This window comes from Ranitomeya imitator, chromosome 4, assembly GCF_032444005.1.
Source record: "Ranitomeya imitator isolate aRanImi1 chromosome 4, aRanImi1.pri, whole genome shotgun sequence".
Taxonomy (NCBI): Eukaryota; Metazoa; Chordata; class Amphibia; order Anura; family Dendrobatidae; genus Ranitomeya; species Ranitomeya imitator.
The window spans coordinates 601,085,475-601,103,420 of NC_091285.1; the positions used below are offsets into that span (position 1 = coordinate 601,085,475).

At 44.9% G+C, this 17,946-nt stretch overlaps 1 protein-coding gene across 2 annotated transcripts in view; it reads right to left on the reverse strand.

Annotated features, from left to right (window-relative positions):
* The window catches only part of LOC138676860 (tetraspanin-15-like), a 284,359-nt gene that overhangs the window by 29,563 nt on the left and 236,850 nt on the right, over positions 1 to 17,946 (reverse strand). Inside the window, exons 7-8 of one of the 2 annotated variants that reach the window (XM_069766525.1) lie at positions 17,280 to 17,396; positions 8,527 to 13,340 (exon numbers count right to left, since the gene is read on the reverse strand). In XM_069766525.1, the coding sequence (XP_069622626.1) occupies positions 13,134 to 13,340; positions 17,280 to 17,396 (324 nt within the window). In that variant the 3' untranslated portion in view covers positions 8,527 to 13,133. Of the gene's footprint in view, positions 1 to 8,526; positions 13,341 to 17,279; positions 17,397 to 17,946 lie in introns of those variants that run through there. The other variant, XM_069766526.1, reaches the window with a different exon arrangement.

Below are 17,946 nucleotides of genomic sequence, written 5' to 3' on the forward strand. Positions count from 1 at the left end.
TTATCCCTGTACTGTGACATCACTGTGTGTATTATCCCTGTACTGTGACATCACTGTGAGTATTATCCCTGCACTGTGACATCACTGTGTGTATTATCCCTGTACTGTGACATCACTGTGTGTATTGTGGCACCCCTAGGGGTATTTGCCACAAAAACAGTTACTGACAGTAAATACAAATACTAAAGTAGCAAGACTGCACTACCACCTCCGGCCAGAAGGGGGAGCTCCAGAGACTCCCCTTGATCCATTCTGGTCTGAGAGAAGAAATGGCAGTTGGGCCAAGGAGCTGAAAGTGAGAGGTCATACAGTTGAATCTCTAACAGCCCTGTGACTGTTACCAGGCCTAAATCACCGGCCTGAGGAGAAGAGGGATAGAGAAAAAGGACATTGTGAGAACCGGGTAGCATTAATCACTACCCAGAACAGGCGCAAAGACGGATACCGGATCCGTGGCTGTATTCATTATATATAATACAGCAACCGGAAAAACGTGAGGTGATATCAGCTTCACTAGGGCCGGACGCAGCAACAGACACAGAGTTCAGCGGTACTCCCAGAGGGGGTAAACCGATAAAAGGACTCGGGTTGCCCGTCGAACCAGGACCCGTAGGGGACAGATTGGGCCGGCAGCCAGTTCACATACAGCAGCAGGGCCACACAGAAATTGCGCACAATAAGAGGCGAAGACCCCGGCAGGGTCAAAGTAACTCAGAGTTCCCATACAGACTCCGGTGACAGGACTGGTTGTAAATCCTTTTATGTTAAAGTAAACTGGTTAAACGTTTCAGTGCCTCAGTCTTTCATTTGGACAATAGCCATCTATCCAGGATCGGGATCGTCACCGCTGGGAGAATCTGCTGCTGATCAAGTAAGTGCCTGTCCCCTCATGATACCCCTTATACTGTGCATTGCCTGAGGCCACAGCACCGGGTCAAGCCACCCGTGACATCCCCCTCAAGAGACAGACTCCATTGGTCCGGTGCTGGGTATCCCGGTCTCCTGGGCATCACAATTGGCGTCACGAACAGGATCTAGCCAGCCCGTATACCGGGTATTGTGTGCCGTGATTGGAGCCCAAAACTGTGAAAACTGGGATGAAAAATCTTGAAAATTGACTTTATTAAAGAAAAATCCATTCCCCATTGAAAACTATTGAAAGTGACTTTTCCCCATTGGTTATAATGGAGTAAAGATGGCCGCCATCCCCTGAGGTAATCACTTCATAACCGTTAGGCACGAGACTGTTAATTGAGCTACGCCATCACCTGAGCCCCAGTCTAACTGAAAAACTTCAGAATCCGCCATTACAGAGCGCGGTGGGTGGGAGCAGCAGGGGGCGTGTCATTGTGGGCGGCACCAAGCTGAGCGCTCTGACATCAGAGCAAGGGGAAAATCGATCCTGCTGCACAGCGGAACGAATCTACACTATCCCGACGAAAGCGGAGGACCGGAAGGGTCCGGATTAACTAAGGGGGCACAGTATGTCGCAGCACGGAGACGCCGCAGCACCCGGCAACGCTAATGCAGCTAAAAGACAGAGTGTCAATAGAGAGTCCGGCAGCACAGCGGTGCAAGGAGTGGCGTCCATCATGCCGCTGCTGATGCCATATACCCCGGGTGGCCCATGGCTTCCAATGTATGAAGGTGAGCCTAATACCCTTGACGATTTCAGAGAAAAGATGCTGGCCCATTTTGACATGTTCCCTGTGGGTGAAGTTCAGCGTGTTAGTCTCCTGATGATGCAGTTAAGTGGCCATGCTAAGCGAGAAGTCACAGCATGGGCAGCTGATCTAAAAGGCACTGTTGAACGCATATTTGCTGGATTAAAAGCTACATTTGAAACCACGGCCAGCAGCAAAGCTAAAATACGATTCTTTAATTGCAAACAAAAAGCTAATGAGGGCGTGAGAGACTTTGCCTTAAACCTGCAGGAAGCCCTTAAATCACTTACACTGGCTAAACCCATTTTTAACACCGGAGCGGATAAACTGCTAAGAGATCAATTTATTGAGGGACTCTACACCCCTTCTCACCGGGGGCATGTGAGCATGCTTGTTTTTAAGAACCCTGAATTGACATTTGCCCAATTAAAGGAGAGCGCTATACGTCTCCAGCTGGCAGAGGCACCTCGGGATCAGGATCCTGCGCAACCCACGGCAGAGGCACCTCAACAACAGGGAGTGCCAGTGACATCAGCTATGTCTGGGGCCATTGCTAAGCCCCTGGGGCCCAGTACTAATGAGGCTCTTCAACAAAAGCTTGACTCTTTAGCTGATGTTGTTGCTTCAATGGCTAAAACCATGCAGGAGATGAGAGGACACAAGATGGAGTTGGCAAACTGTAGAGAGGATGTTCCATGGATGAGACCCCGGAGATACCCGACATGGAGAGGACGACCCCGCGACCGCTACCAACCGGATGGACAGCCCATTTGCCGCCGTTGCCAGCAGCCGGGCCACTTTGCACGAGATTGTGATTTAAACGGGAATCCCCTGGGAATGCGGGCCGCTTCGCAGGAATGAACTTTCAAGGCCCAACACCCTGGCACGACAGGTACATCGGAGGACGACCCATTATCCCTATCGTGCTGGACGGAATTCCCCTCAACGCTTTGCTGGACACAGGTTCCCAGATTTCATCTATACCGTATATCCTTTATAAGAGGTACTGGGCTGATGCAGATATTGATAAAGGGCCCTCTGATGTTGAACTAGATATATGGGCCAGTAATGGTAAGTTGGTACCGAAACTAGGATTCAGGGAGATGACCATAAAGATTGGTAAAGTAGAACTGAAGAAACAGGGTATAATTGTTGTTGATGTTGACCGGCGGAACTGTGAATCAACTGTATTGATAGGAATGAATGTGTTAGAGAACTGCTTTTCCGAAGTCATTTCTGTCTTACAGCAAATTGCTGAAACTGCCCAATCCTGCCAGCAGAGAGTTCTCCGGAGGGAAATAAAAGTATTGATGTTAAGGCAACAGGTAGAAGTTGCAGGTGGAGAAATCGGCAGTGTGAGGGTAAGTGATCCAACGTCTATTGTGATCCCACCAAAAACAGAAATGCTGGTATGGTGTAGAGCAGCCATTGGTACTAAGGGACGAGATTATCAAGCCTTAATAGAACCAGTGTACACCGACAGCAGGCCCACTATACTCACAGCACGAGGGATAGTCGAGGTACACCGGGGACGAGTGCCGGTACGACTTTTGAACTGTGGAGAGGAAGAGGTCACTTTGCCAAGGTATGCTACAATGGCAAAGCTATATACTGTTGACAACAATGCCATCACAACCATTGAGCCCTTAGAACCAACCTGTCAGGTGGAAGGCAATGGCTCAGATGGAGAAATGGAGGATTGGTGCCAACAGCTACACGTGGGCATAAATTCAACACCTACCCATCAAAAACAAGGGGTGTATAGGCTAGTGACGGAATATGAACAAGTCTTCAGTAAACACCCATTGGACTTCGGACGGATAGAAGGGGTAGAACACACAATCCCCACAGGTGACCATCCCCCAATAAAAGAAAGATATAGACCCATACCGCCTGCTCACTATCAATGTGCAAAAGAGATGCTGAGGGAAATGAAACAGGCCGGGGTAATAAGAGACAGCTGTAGCCCCTGGGCGGCCCCTCTAGTGATTGTCAAAAAAAAGGACGGAACCATGAGAATGTGCGTAGACTACCGGAAGATTAATAACATCACCCATAAAGACGCCTACCCCTTGCCTAGGATAGAAGAGTCCTTAACTGCTTTGAAATCTGCTAATTATTTTTCCACCTTAGACTTAACAAGCGGGTATTGGCAAGTCCCTGTGGCTGAGAGAGATAAGGAAAAGACGGCATTCACCACACCAATGGGTCTATGTGAATTTAATCGCATGCCGTTCGGACTCTGCAACGCATCCGGTACCTTCCAGCGGCTGATGGAATGCTGCCTCGGACACAAGAACTTCGAGACCGTCCTCCTGTACCTAGATGATGTGATCGTCTACTCAAAGACTTACGAACAACACTTAATAGACCTGGCAGAAGTGTTCGAAGCCTTATCCAGGTATGGCATGAAAGTCAAGCCATCCAAATGTCACCTTCTCAAGCCAAAGGTACAGTACCTGGGACACATCGTGAGTTCGGAGGGAGTAGCACCAGATCCCGAGAAAATAAGCGCCATAAGGGATTGGCCAAGACCTACCAGCGCAAAAGAAGTGAGACAATTCCTGGGATTGGTGGGTTACTATCGCAGATTTATAAAAGGATTTACCAAGTTGGCAGCACCCTTGCAAGACACCTTGGTAGGGCAGACGAAGAAACCTTCAAACCGAAACCCTCCTTTTCAGTGGAACGACGAAAGGGAAGACTCCTTTGAACAACTAAAGAAGGCACTAACTGGAGAAGAGGTTCTGGCATACCCAGATTACCATCAACCTTTCATCCTCTACACCGATGCCAGTAATGTGGGACTAGGAGCGGTGCTGTCACAAAAGCAAGGAGGTCGGGAGAAAGTCATCGCCTTTGCAAGTAGAAAGCTCCGGCCTACTGAAAGAAATTCAGAAAATTACAGCTCCTTCAAATTGGAACTACTGGCAGTAGTTTGGGCTGTGACGGAGCGTTTCAAACACTATCTGGCCGCTGCAGAATTTATTGTCTATACTGACAACAATCCGTTGACCCACCTGGACACAGCCAAATTAGGTGCGTTAGAACAGCGATGGATAGCCCGGTTATCTAATTACAACTTCATAATCAAGTATCGAGCAGGTCGCAAGAATGGAAATGCCGATGCCCTATCCCGGATGCCACACTTGAGAGATGTAGAAGAGGAAACGGGGGAGCTTGAAGAAATTGAACTACCAGCCTTCCATCGTCCCAAGGCAAAACATCATCAGTCAAGTACCTATCAGAAACAACAAGAGGTGAATTTTAATCCGTTAGCACACCATAGATGGGCTGACACCCAAGACAGCAATCCGGCTGTGAAGTTGGTGAAGGAACTGTTGACTGAGCAAAGTGCATATCCCGATGAGGATGCCCCAGAAGAGACGCGTCAACTCTGGAAAGAGAGAGGCAAAATGTTCCTGTATCAAGGGAAGCTCTGTAGAAGATACACCAATCCGAAAACACATGAATTGGTTTGGCAGATTATTGTGCCTAAACAAGATGTGAAGATGGTCCTCGAAGCTTACCATAATGGTGCTGGTCACTTCGGTTGGAAAAAGTTAGAAGTACTTCTAAGAGAAAGATTTTATTGGGTCGGGATGAGAAAATCAATCGAACAGTGGTGCAGAAATTGTGGCCCGTGCAACCTCAGAAGAAACGATCAAAAGAACCAAAGAGCACCACTGCAGCCCATAATCACCAAACAACCACTTGAACTTGTGGCCATGGACCACGTGAAGTTGACACCAAGCCGGTCCGGCTATGTCTATGCCTTGACCATCGTGGACCATTATTCACGTTTCTTGGTAGTAGTACCCGTAAAAGATCTGACCGCAAAAACAGCAGCCAAAGCGTTCCAAACGTACTTTTGTAGACCCCATGGATATCCGGAACAGGTTCTCACCGACCAAGGTACAGCCTTTGAATCAGAGATCTTCAGAGAATTCTGTAATATGTATGGTTGCAAAAAGATCCGGACGACGGCCTATCATCCACAAACAAACGGCTTATGCGAGAAGATGAACCATATTGTAATAGACCTACTAAAGACTTTACCTGAGACAGAAAGGAATCAATGGCCAGAGAAATTGCCTGACTTGGTGGATCTGTATAATCATGTCCCGGTGAGCTCCACCAACTGCACCCCAGCTTACCTTATGCGTGCAAGACCCGGCCAATTACCAATCGATCTAGAAATGGGAATTCTGAAACCAGACGCAGAAGTTCAAGACTCCAATTGGGATATCATACGGCAAAAGCAGTATCGCCAAGTGCAAGAGAGTGTGGAAAGAAGCCTTCAGCAAACTAGAGAAAGACAAGAGCGAACTTTCAACCAGAATGCTCTAGCGACCCCATTAAGACCGGGTGACCAAGTGCTCAAGAGAAATCGTCGAACCAATAAACTGGACAATCAGTGGGAAGCCGTACCCTACACAGTTTTACCAACAAGAGTGGATAATCCTAAAATGTGTCTCATTAGCAAAAACGGAGGCTTAACATCTGTACTAGTGTCAAGAGACAATCTTAAATTGTGTCCGGAAGCATTGAAAGAGCCAGACGTTGTCCAGCCAGAACCAGAAGTTATTCAACCCATACAGGTTCAACCAGTAAAGGAAAAAGAAGAGGAAGTGTATCACACCTGTATAGGAGACTTTCCCAAAACCCTACTAACATACCATGGTGCAGTAGTGGTTCCCATGGTGGCCTTTTACCCAACACCGAACCCAATACCAGAAGTCCCAAGACAGGAAGAGGCTGACCCCGTACTACAGGAGGTTCCAGGCCAGGAAGAACAGATTCCTGGTCAGAGTAATCCCATTCACGGTGGACTTGCCAACTCCATAGTCGTGGAATTATCTTTAGCAGAGCGGGCAGATACTACATCCGCAGTAGACAGTAGTACACCACATGAAGAGACACCGCTATTACGTAGATCACAGCGTAGTACCCAGGGTCAATTACCGGCCTGGTATGCAGATTACCAACTATAAAGCTCATAATGTGAATTGTATATATGTTATGCCGTATATAGTTAAACAGAAAATGTAGTATAGTCATTGTTATCAGTCTGCAACATTTAAGCCCAGTGCCTACAGAGACTTGTCTGTATGAACTTCTTGCATATTCTGGAACTTTTTATCAGCCCGGAGGCACTAAATCAAAGCTCCGGAAAGACTGCTTTTTGAACTTTGCTTTTTGCTCTTTTTGAACTTTCTTTAGACTTTATATTGATAACTCCGTTGGAAAAATGGTACTAAATTCCTGGACACTAAGTACAGTGCCTTTCCTAATACCTTCAAGGATAGAACTGTATTAATGGACGCTATTTGAAGTGACTTTTTACAGAACTCTATTTTTGTTTCCTTGAGTGGTTTTTGTAACTTTTCCTTTTTAAGACTCTGTACATATTAATTGTTATTTCAAAATGTTATTGTCCCACAGTCCCGGAGTACTGTTCTTAACTAAGGGGGAATGTGGCACCCCTAGGGGTATTTGCCACAAAAATAGTTACTGACAGTAAATACAAATACTAAAGTAGCAAGACTGCACTACCACCTCCGGCCAGAAGGGGGAGCTCCAGAGACTCCCCTTGATCCATTCTGGTCTGAGAGAAGAAATGGCAGTTGGGCTAAGGAGCTGAAAGTGAGAGGTCATACAGTTGAATCTCTAACAGCCCTGTGACTGTTACCAGGCCTAAATCACCGGCCTGAGGAGAAGAGGGATAGAGAAAAAGGACATTGTGAGAACCGGGTAGCATTAATCACTACCCAGAACAGGCGCAAAGACGGATACCGGATCCGTGGCTGTATTCATTATATATAATACAGCAACCGGAAAAACGTGAGGTGATATCAGCTTCACTAGGGCCGGACGCAGCAACAGACACAGAGTTCAGCGGTACTCCCAGAGGGGGTAAACCGATAAAAGGACTCGGGTTGCCCGTCGAACCAGGACCCGTAGGGGACAGATTGGGCCGGCAGCCAGTTCACATACAGCAGCAGGGCCACACAGAAATTGCGCACAATAAGAGGCGAAGACCCCGGCAGGGTCAAAGTAACTCAGAGTTCCCATACAGACTCCGGTGACAGGACTGGTTGTAAATCCTTTTATGTTAAAGTAAACTGGTTAAACGTTTCAGTGCCTCAGTCTTTCATTTGGACAATAGCCATCTATCCAGGATCGGGATCGTCACCGCTGGGAGAATCTGCTGCTGATCAAGTAAGTGCCTGTCCCCTCATTATACCCCTTATACTGTGCATTGCCTGAGGCCACAGCACCGGGTCAAGCCACCCGTGACATCCCCCTCAAGAGACAGACTCCATTGGTCCGGTGCTGGGTATCCCGGTCTCCTGGGTGTCACAGTATTATCCCTGTACTGTGACATCATTGTGTGTATTATCCCTGTACTGTGACATCACTGTGTGTATTATCCCTGTACTGTGACATCACTGTGTGTATTATCCCTGCACTGTGACATCACTGTGTGTATTATCCCTGCACTGTGACATCACTGTGTGTATTATCCCTGAACAGTTACATCACTTTTTATTATTCTCTGTATTGGGGAACTGTACAGTTCGAATTACCCTTGTTTTACAGAAAACACATTTTCAGCCAAAGACATGGCTCATTTCATCGTTTGGATCAAAACCATATTTTTCCAACTTGACATCATGGTATATATATCAGGGACAAAAATATATTCTTATCTTGTACTTCTCTCGTTATTCTTTTGGTGCACGTTATTGACTCTAACAAAAAGACTTTTGTGCTGCGGATGATTCTTCTTTTTGAGAAACTGTATTTCTTAATTCAATCTCTTCACACCTATAAAGAAACACTTGTATCCAAAACGTGATCAGCCATTACTTTTGTTTTATTTATCCATATAAAAAGCATGTAAAAAATACAATTCCTGATAAATAAAAAGTACCTAACATAGCACACACCGATCAAAACACGGACAGTATTCTAATTCATAAAATTAAAAAAAATCAATCCAAACAAATCCTTTTTTATCTTTTGCCACGACAAAGATTATATATGACAGAAGCCATTAAGAAAGCCAACGTGGAATTTATTTATCCAGGACATAATAAATGTAGTAATGATAAATTGGGATCAACTGGATTTCTTTTAGTAACATGGTGGAGGTTCCTGAGCACAACATAAGCTCGAGAAAATTACTATTATCATTACAAGTATTTTTTAATATATGACCTGTACCCGCATCCTGAAAATATCGTAACCCAAACACGGCAGCCTCATATATGCCTGTGTGGCTGCGGAAAACGGGTCAACAGACCATTCATCATGGTCCATAATCCAATTACCCAAAGATGTTGGTCATTTATTAGTTCCCATATTCATTTTCACTGAAAAAAATTCTTAGCATAATGAGAAATATCCACTCTTATGTGTTCCTTTCCAGGCAAGCAAAAAGCAACAAAACACTCAGGTGGAAAATCAGATTTGAGATATATATCTACACCTAGATATAGATATATATACAATCCTAAAAAATAAGGCCCTTTTGTGCCCTGTTGATAAACAAAAGGTAAGGAGTTTATTAATTTTTTTGAAGCAGAAGAAACTTAAATTATTTTGATTGTAAATATCAAAATTTAATTACCGGTAAACTGTAAATTTTACATTTTACGGTGAATGCAGCCGATGTTCTCAGGCCAGAATTATGGGCTGTAGACAGGTATCACTAATCATTATGAGTTATTATGGTTTCTAATGTGTCAGTCAGATTGTTTACTTGTAAGGGTGTGGATGACGTAGCTTCCGCCAAATGATCTATGGAAGGATAAAACAAATAAAGACGTAAAATAATCTGCCTTAAAGGGTTAAAAATATCTTGGAAGCATAAAAATAAATTCCCATGGTCTTAGTGTTAATATCTTACTGTAGGAATATGATTGATGTAGGTGTGTAGCTATAAGGGGAGAAGAAGAGACCCAACCCCCCTCTGCTACATCAGTATTATACAGGGTTTTCGAAAGTATTCACCCCTTTCCCCAACCAGCATTTTTCGTGCTACCTCACAATCTGGAATTTCACTTTTTTTTTAGTGTTTGCATTAGTTCATGCAAAGAACATGCCGACAACTGTGAACATTTGGATTTCTGTTCATTGTGAAGTAAACAGCAAATAGCACAAAATAACTGAAAACTTCAGTGTGCATAACTATTCATCATAACTAGTCAGTACTTTGTAGAGTCTCCTTTTGTGGCAATTACAGCAGCAAGTCACTTTGGATAAGTCTCTATGAGCTTTCCACATCTGACCACTGGGATTTTTGCCCATTCCTCAAGGCAAAACTGTCCCACCTCCTTCAAGTTAGACTGTTTCCTCTGTGAACATTAATCTTCAAGTCTGACCACAAATGCTCAATTCGATTAAGGTCTGGGCTTTTAACTAGGCCACTCCAAAACATTTACACACTTCCACTTAAGCCACTCGAGTGTTGCTTTAGCAATATACTTCAGATCATTGTCTTGTTGGAAGGTGAACCTCTGTTCCAGTATCAAACCACTGACAGACTTTCCCTCCTCTCGGACCACTTTCCCTGTCTTTGAAAAACATCCCCACCGAATGATGCTGCCACCACGTTTCATTGTGTGGATGGTGCTTTTGAAGTGATGAGCTGTGTTGGTTTGGTGCCAGCCATAGTGTTCACCTTCATGGCCAAAAAGTTCAATTTTGCTCTCATTTGACCACAGCACCTTTCTCCATACATATGGGTGGTCTCCCATATGTCTTTTGGAAAACTCAAAATGAGCCTTACAATTTTTGTGTAAGTCTAGCTTTTTTTCTGCCCATTGTTCTGTAAAGGCCACTTCTATGGAGTGTACGGCTTATTGAGGTTGTATGGAGAGATACTCCAGACAGTCTTTTTTTTTTTTTTTTTTATAACCCAACCCCGACTTGTACTTTTCAAAAACCTTGTCCCTGACTTGTTTGGAGATCTCCTTTGTCTTCATGGTGTTGTTTGGTTAGTGGTGCCTCTTGCTTAATGGTGTTGCAGCCTCTGTGGCCTTTCCGTAAAGATGTGCATACACTGACAATGTCACACTTAGATTGCACACAGGTGGACTTCCTTTCACTAAGCATGTGACTTATGAAGGTAATTGCTTTCCTGAGAAATTTTTAGGGGCTTCATATGTAAATGGGTGAATACATAGGCACATGCCAATTTTTAGTTATTTGATCCTATAAATTAAATTTTTGACTACACTTTTCTCATCACACACAAATCAGATTACAAAAATATTTAATCACGGGTTGTAATGTAAAAAAAAAAAAGGTAAAAAGCTAAGGGGCGAATACTTTCTAAAGCCATTGTAAGTGGAACATAGAAGATGGGGGAGTTCAGTGAAAGCACAGCAATTAGGCTGGGAGGCTTTAAGGTTGTCACTTCTGCCCGCTCCCTTTTTTCAGCAATTGCACCAAGTGTTTGTTATAAAGAAGTAAATATAAGAAAGAGCAAGTGGTTACACCTTACATGAAGTGTGAAACATCTTTAACATTTCAATGTCTAGTTGATTTTGACTTATCACAGCGAATTCTTGTGTACACCTAAGTGTTCTTCATAGTCCTCAATGCAGTCATTAAAGGGGTTGTCTCATAACAGATATTAATGGTGTATCTACAGGATAAATCATACATGTCTAATACATGTAGACCTCACATAACCCCAGTTTAGGGATTCCCTGATCTCCTGCTCTAGCTGGTGCCTGACCTGCAGCGAGAGGAGGTATGGCCGCGCATGCGCACTTGCTGTGGAACTCCCCATAGCAGTTAATGGAGAGAGGTCTAGGATAGGTGAGCACCATTCGGCTCTAGGATACGTGGGCCCTATATCTATTAGATATTTATGGTATACCCTGTTGTCGTGAGGCAACCCCTTTCATTTTTTCTTCCCTTTCATGCTACCGGGACTGGTAGTTGACGAAAGCCACTATAACTAGTAGAGAACAATGTATAACAAAGTGGAGAAGAGTGTATAAAGGGTTAATAGTATAGCAGTGAGTTGTCAGGAAAGGAAAAAACTAATTTTCCCGAAAATAGTGCTGCTTGTTTTCATGATAGGTCACTTGTAGTGATGAGCGAGTATACTCGTTGCTCAGGTTTTCCAGAGCACGCTCGGGTGGTCTCTGAGTATTTGTGACTGCTCGGAGATTTCGTTTTCCTTGCCACAGCTGGATGATTTGCGGCTACTAGACAGCTTGGTTACATGTGGGGATTCTCTAGCAACCAGACAACCCCCACATGCAATCAGGCTGGCTGGCAGCCGTAAATCATGCAGCTGTGGCAAGGAAAACTAAATCTCCGAGCACTCACAAATACTCGGAGACCACCGAGGGAAAACCCGAGCAACAAGTATACATGCTCATCACTAGTCACTTGCCATTTTTGAAGTCTTTCCAATACGAGTGAATGGATTAGGCTGCAATTATAGATACAACCCGAAGACGGGAGAGGTGACACATCAACAAAAAAAAATTAAAAACCTTTCTCATGATTCTAGACACATCCCCTTTACGTTTTGAAGAAAACATTAGAAAAAAAGCAGAATATGTGGGACAAAAACTCCAATGTACTGTCCGTACACCAGTGTCCATATGTGACAATTAGTGAACGTTGGCTTCTTATCACATTAATACTAGTGGCTCAGAAAATGCCTTGACGACTTGTCTGCCATAAAGTACTTATGTTCTGTATCTGAGAGCATGCCCCGGGGTCACAGGCCACAGATCTGAACAAAGGAGGTTCAGTATTGGTGCCTACAAGACATAGAGGTTCTACAGAAATCGAAAATCATACTTTGCTTCCAAAAACAGAAGCACCCCTATACTCAGGTTGTGTGTAGTACTGCAGCTTCGGTCCATTCGCTTTCATTATCTGAACTGCAATACCAGACACAACCGGTGGACAGATGTGGCACTGTTTTAAGAAGAAAGCAGCCATGTTTTTGTAATTTTAGGTAGCCAAGTTGCAAAAAGACCTGACCCTGAGCAGAACGCGGGCTTCACATAAAACAATAGTTTTGTATGCAAAACAAGTATAAGTTACACTTATTAAAAAAAGGTCTACACTGGAGCACAATGTACGGTCAAGCCCTTGTAACTAAAAACACACGCAAATTATTACACAAAAATGTAAACATTGTACGCAGGCATCACGGGTAGGTGGGCATCAAGTTATTGCATTGTGATAATCTTCACTATGCCCTTACCCTGAGCACATTATTACTTTTAGGGAATTTGGTTCTCAAGTGTTGATAAAGGGGTTGTCTGAGATCAAGTGAATGGGGCTGTGCAATACCAGACACAGCCTATAGAGTGGCGCTGTTTCTGAGCAGAAAACAAGCAATTGCTTTAAATTCTCAGACAATCCCTTTAAATGTCACTGCCGGATGTGTCTCAGCTATCCGATCCTGAAGGGTTCCCTGAATGATTAGCTTGTCCTTTCATCATCGCTGTCCGTATTGACTGGGATGTAGCCTCCCTCCCGAGGTATGCACAGACAGCAGCCGGCGCCACTCAGGTCAAGCTCCTTGAAGTTAAAGTCTTTTATTTTCAGGCATCTAAAGTCAATTTCATCAAAAGCACAAATGTGTTTGAGTTTTCTCCAGAACACGTAGGACAATACAATGCCTAGAGCCTGTGACAAAAGAGGGGTAAAAACAGAATGGTTATATATAGAGATACCAGCAAAAGAGTTATCTTGTACATAGAGATGGGTCTGTAACCTGGGATAACGAGATAAATACTGTATTTTCAAGCATATAAGACGACTGGGCGTATAAGACGACCCACAACTTTTCCAAATAAAATATAGAGTTTGGGATATAAGACTTTTTAACCCCTGAAAATCTTCTTAAAAGTTGGGGGTCATGTTATACGCCGGTTGTCATTTTATAGGGCGGGTGCACCGCATATGGTGCGGGGAGAGGTCCCGATGACGAGGTCAAAAACTGAAGGACAAAGTGGATGCTAGGGCACCTTTCTTTCCCACACCGTCTGCTTGTATGTGTGTGAGGCACTTTAGACACGGTACCAGCTCTGGCATTTATCCCCTGTGTGGGGGACTGTTACCTATTTAGATTGTAGGTTTCCCTAGAATCCACTTTGTACTTCAGTTTTTGAGAACTATACCGTTTCCCATTTGTCCTCTTGTATCTACCGTATTTTGACTTTCCTTGGTTTACAGATTTTCCTCAGCTGATGCTAGGGCTATTATCAACTATTATTTTTGTCCTTTATGATAGCTAATATCCTAAAGTTAGGCTTAGTCGACATTTTAGCAGGGGTACTAACATATATCAGCTATATCTACCTCTGTAAACAGGGGAGTGCAGTTCTGGTGACTGCCCTCATTGTACCAGTCTACCCCCTGTCTATTATTCTGGCCCTTCATTTCAATCTTGCATGTCAGCACCTTATTCACTTCTTGGGTATATTCTTTTAATTGTCACTTAATAAAAGTTATTTTTTATAAGGGTCTATTTTAGTAAGCCTCATTAATACCCTTTCTCCTATCCTTTTCTGTGAGCTCAATGTTTTACCAAAACCTACATCAAGAGTGCCAAGAACATGTTAGAAAACGTGTCATGGTCTGATAAGACCAAGGTTGAACTTTTTGGCCATAATTCCAAAAGGGAATACTGTTTGGGGCAAAGCCAACACCGCATGTCACCAAGTGAATACCATACCCACAGTAAAGCATGATGAAGGTAGCTGATGTTTAGCAGCTGGACCTAGGGCTTTAGTCAAGGTGAAGGGACTAACCAACAGTTCTAAATTTCAGTTATGGTAATTTTAACATTAATGTGTTCTGAGATAATCCCACCCACCGATTGTTGATTGATAGATTTTTTCCTATGCACCACATATGGAGAAATCTGTTAATCAATAGCAGAAAGTGGTGTGAAGGCAGGGCATGCCTGCAGCTCTCGAATATCAATGACTCCTAAGCTCCCAGTGCTCTGCTTAAGCGGTGATGTAACAGGGTTGTTCCATTATTTTTATATTGAAGGTCTATCCTTAGGAGCAGATCGGCAGCACCCTGCAAGCAGCCATTAAACAGTTAACTCATCTCCACAGCTGCTTACATCAGGGGCTGGTGGAGGTGAGAACAGCTCATTGGTGGAGGTGAGAACAGCTCATCGGTGGAGGTGAGAACAGCTCATCCGTGGAGGTGAGAACAGCTCATCGGTGGAGGTGAGAACAGCTCATCCGTGGAGGTGAGAACAGCTCATCCGTGGAGGTGAGAACAGCTCATCCGTGGAGGTGAGAACAGCTCATCCGTGGAGGTGAGAACAGCTCATCCGTGGAGGTGAGAACAGCTCATCCGTGGAGGTGAGAACAGCTCATCCGTGGAGGTGAGAACAGCTCATCCGTGGAGGTGAGAACAGCTCATCCGTGGAGGTGAGAACAGCTCATCTGTGGAGGTGAGAACAGCTCATCCGTGGAGGTGAGAACAGCTCATAGGTGGAGGTGAGAACAGCTCATCCGTGGAGGTGAGAACAGCTCATAGGTGGAGGTGAGAACAGCTCATAGGTGGAGGTGAGAACAGCTCATAGATGGAGGTGAGAACAGCTCATCGGTGGAGGTGAGAACAGTTCATTGGTGAAGGTGAGAACAGCTCATAGGTGGAGGTGAGAACAGCTCATTGGTGGAGGTGAGAACAGCTCATAGGTGGAGGTGAGAACAGCTCATCCATGGAGGTGAGAACAGCTCATCCCTGGAGGTGAGAACAGCTCATCCATGGAGGTGAGAACAGCTCATCCGTGGAGGTGAGAACAGCTCATCTGTGGAGGTGAGAACAGCTCATCCGTGGAGGTGAGAACAGCTCTTCAGTGGAGGTGAGAACAGCTCATAGGTGGAGGTGAGAACAGCTCATAGGTGGAGGTGAGAACAGCTCATAGGTGGAGGTGAGAACTGCTCATCGGTGGAGGTGAGAACAGCTCATTGGTGGAGGTGAGAACAGCTCATAGGTGGAGGTGAGAACAGCTCATTGGTGGAGGTGAGAACAGCTCATTGGTAAAGGTGAGAACAGCTCATTGGTGGAGGTGAGAACAGCTCATCCATGGAGGTGAGAACAGCTCATTGGTGGAGGTGAGAACAGCTCATTGGTAAAGGTGAGAACAGCTCATTGGTGGAGGTGAGAACAGCTCATCCATGGAGGTGAGAACAGCTCATCCATGGAGGTGAGAACAGCTCATCCATGGATGTGAGAACAGCTCATCCGTGGAGGTGAGAACAGCTCATCAGTGGAGGTGAGAAGAGCTCATCCGTGGAGGTGAGAAGAGCTCATCCGTGGAGGTGAGAACAGCTCATCAGTGGAGGTGAGAACAGCTCATCCCTGGAGGTGAGAACAGCCCATCAGTGGAGGTGCTGGGCGATAATGATTACCGTACCTATCCCTGGAGCTAAAGGCCCCTTCACATTAAGCGACGCTGCAGCGATACCGACAACGATCCGGATCGCTGCAGCGTCGCTGTTTGGTCGCTGGAGAGCTGTCACACAGACCGCTCTCCAGCGACCAACGATGCCGGTAACCAGGGTAAACATCGGGTAACTAAGCGCAGGGCCGCGCTTAGTAACCCGATGTTTACCCTGGTTACCATCCTAAAAGTAAAAAAAAAAAACAGTACATACTTACCTACCGCAGTCTGTCCCCGGCGCTCTGCTTCTCTGCACTCCTCCCGCACTGTCTGTGTGAGCACAGCGGCCGGAAAGCAGAGCGGTGACGTCACCGCTCTGCTTTCCGGCTGACCGACGCTCACAGCCAGTACAGGAGGAGTGCAGAGCACAGCGCCGGGGACAGACAGCGGTAGGCAAGTATGTACTGTTTGTTTTTTTTACTTTTAGGATGGTAACCAGCGTAAACATCGGGTTACTAAGCGCGGCCCTGCGCTTAGTAACCCGATGTTTACCCTGGTTACCAGTGAAGACATCGCTGGATCGGTGTCACACACGCCGATCCAGCGATGTCCACGGGAGATCCAGTGACAAAATAAAGTTCTGGACTTTCTTCAGCGACCAACGATCTCCCAGCAGGGGCCTGATCGTTGGTCGCTGTCACACAATGATTTTATTAACGATATCGTTGCTACGTCACAAAAAGCAACGATATCGTTAACAATATCGTTATGTGTGAAGGTACCTTAAGTCATCAGTATTAAAGTAGTGGAAGAATTCTTCAAGAAACCTTTTTGACAAATAAAAAGTGACCCACTGCTGAACATAGGGTGGATGTCACTACTTTATGATGCCTTGGCTTAGGTAAAGCTAACTCCTGATGACAGATTCCTTTGAAAGAACTGGTGCTCCAATGTTACGTTAGGACTAAGTCAATTGAAATTTAAGAGGTCGATTCATTTATAAGGGCATGAGAACTTCTTCTGAAACAGCACCTTCACTAATACGTACACTTAGACATTTAGTGAAGATCCTTTGTCAATGTTATGTTTGGGAGTAATGAATATCTTTTCACTTTTCACCTATACAATCACAATAACGACTGGAGGCACTCCTGGTTACATGTAATATACAAATGTGAAAGCGACCAAAGACAGGTGACATAATGGTACATTACCTGAGGGGCCAGCACCGCCACCACTAAACCAAAAGTGATTCCAAAATTATCATTCAACCACAAGCCAACAGCGTGGATGCATCCTCGGACATGGATGATACTCGCAACGTCAAATCTCTAAACAAGGGAGAAAATAAAACATTATTCAAGGGTAATAAATTCTCAGATTATCTTTAAGCTTAAGCCCTTCCCGCCATGGCCAATTTTTGTTTTTTCCACTTTTTCGTTTTTAACCCCTTCACGACATATGACATATATTTACGTCATATGTTGTGTCCCTGCCTTTGATGCGAGACAACGCTGAGCCTGCATCTTTCCAGACACATGATGGCTGATTTAAACAGCAATCATATGCCTTTTAACAGCTGTGGGAGGAGCGGTGCTCAGAATGCTGCTGTTGTCCAGTTAAACCTGGCTGTCAATCACTGACAGTGGGATTTAACGAGTGCCGGCTGGAAGCAAGTTTTCCATCCCACCGATCAGCGCCCCGTCACGTGATCATGGGGCGCTAATGGGTTGTCATGACAGCGGGGGGTCTGCTGATGACCCCCATGCCTGTCATTACGATCCTCCTATAGACTTATCGTGATTTTTGCTATATATAGCTGTGCTGAAGCACTACTATGTATAGTACAAGCGATCAGACAGCTTTAAGTCCCCCAAGGGA